General features: G+C 47.2%; 1 protein-coding gene across 1 annotated transcript; it reads right to left on the reverse strand.

Moving 5' to 3' along the window:
• On the reverse strand, positions 1-1,507 carry arpc5b (actin related protein 2/3 complex, subunit 5B). Its single transcript, XM_068743464.1, has 4 exons — positions 1,243-1,507; positions 464-536; positions 205-381; positions 1-129 (listed from the first exon to the last, which is right to left on the reverse strand). Exons 1-4 carry the CDS (start codon positions 1,383-1,385, stop codon positions 67-69), a joined length of 456 nt encoding a protein of 151 aa, XP_068599565.1. The 5' UTR covers positions 1,386-1,507; the 3' UTR covers positions 1-66.
• Positions 1,508-1,988: the final 481 nt, after the last annotated feature.

Raw genomic sequence — 1,988 nt, forward strand, 5'->3', positions numbered from 1 at the left:
TCCTATGACGAGTTGCGATGGAGTCCTCATGCGTCTGACGGAGTGAACCGATGCCCCGCTCCTCTTTTATACCGTCTTCCTCGCCGTTAGTACCCGGACAATGCAGCCTACTCCTCCAGCAGCCAGAGCCTAGAGACACAGAGAACGATTGTTTTCCTGCAGGCTAACGTAACCCGACACTCACGCCGTAGCGCGGCTATTTACCTTTTCATGCCACTGCAGCAGGACGGCGCTGCTGTTTTCCGACGGCCTCTCGAAGCCTTTGTAGATGTATTTCATCAGCAGGTCAACGCCGTTCCCGTCCAGCGACTGCACAGCCTTCTCGATATCGCTGCTCTTAAAGCCGCTAAGCACCTTCAGCACCAGAGCCTCTGCACGATCCTGGAAAGGAAAAGGTCGTTAGTAAGGTCATCATTCAATACATTTGAACAATCTGATGCAAAAAATAAACAATCAAACCCACCTTAACATTCTGGTTCTTTGTGTTGATCGGTGGGTTCTTCAGAACCGCCTGTAACGCCTCCATGAGATGTCCTGTGCGGGGACGGTTAAGAACACAACCTCCGAAATCACAACAATGGTCATGAGGTATTTAAAACCAGCGACCAGCCGTCGGCTCACGGTTCAAATGTCAAATAAGAGCCCGACAGATCTGTCACGAGTGTCTCCGCTTTCAAAAGCAAGATGGGAGAAGACAAAATAAACACGTCAGACGTGTGGATTAGTGACTGCAGGTTTTTGAGAATCCTCCAGTGCAACGTGAGGTGGGAGGCGACTTCTAGTCAACGAGGAAGTGGATCACTTCCATACCTTATAAGGCCAGCGGGACAGAAGAAGCAGCAGCACACAACCCAGCTTCGTAAAACACAACTGTTGTATTCATGCATTTAGTGTGTCAGACACAACAGATGCTCCAAGCATCATCCAAACCTCTGCTGCTGCACCCCATAAAAACAGCACGAAACACGCTATGATTAAGCGGTACATTTTAAGAACACACAAATGTACACAAGGCTTTGACTCCTGTCAGTAAGAACCAGCCCTTGGGTTAGGAATCCCTGGGTGTGGCTGTCAGGCAAGTCTGGGCAGCCGCTGGCCTACTTGCGAAACGCCCAATCACACAGCAGCGTCCAGGAAATACGGCGATAACGAGTAGCCCCCCGAGTAAACACGATCTTTCTCCCGTTCTATCTGGTAAAACGAGTGCGCGAACGTGCAGCTAGCTCGTCACGAAAAGGATATTGTCTGATAAGAGAGTCCACCTCCGCCTCGTCAGGACCCAGCTGGTTTTCTCCTCCGTCTTCCTCGTCTACGAATTTGTTCTCGTCGTACTCATCCACGTCGACCCGCCTGAAGCGGGCAGCTGAGACGGCGTTCTTCGACATGTCGGAAACGGTTTGGGCTAATTTTTCCACCTAAAATTGCAAGCGTTGGAAAAGAACTCCGGCCTTTCTCCGCGTTTCTCACCGAGACGACTGTGACAGGCAGGCAGGCAGGCAGGCAGTTTCCTGACTTATTTCCGGTTTCTGCGTGCGTTTTTCGGTTTGGCGTTCACAACAGTGCCATCTAGGGGATTCAATGTAACACTGCAAGTTATTTGTTGCACTCTGTCCCACTGTCCGCTAGAGGGCAATCAAACATTAACAATGGTTTAAAAATCATGCAATGAAAGTAAATATACACACACAATAAGGAGACGGAATTGTTAAAAAATGAATTTACGACACAAAATAAACATTTACATATTTATTTATTACAAAAAAAAACGTATGACCACAAAAAAATACGACCACCCAGAAAGCTGAAAATGACAGCCTCTATCAAATGTAAAAAAAAAAAAAAAGAGTCTGTTTGACAAGATAAACTGTTTAAACATGGCCATTATTTGACAGGAAATGCACCAGGGAAAACACATTTACACTGACGTATCCAATGAGAGAATGAAAAGGTTGACACAGATCACACAGACTCCAAACGTAAGCAGATTT

The sequence above is a fragment of the Brachionichthys hirsutus genome, chromosome 9 (genome assembly GCF_040956055.1).
Source record: "Brachionichthys hirsutus isolate HB-005 chromosome 9, CSIRO-AGI_Bhir_v1, whole genome shotgun sequence".
NCBI lineage: Eukaryota > Metazoa > Chordata > Actinopteri > Lophiiformes > Brachionichthyidae > Brachionichthys > Brachionichthys hirsutus.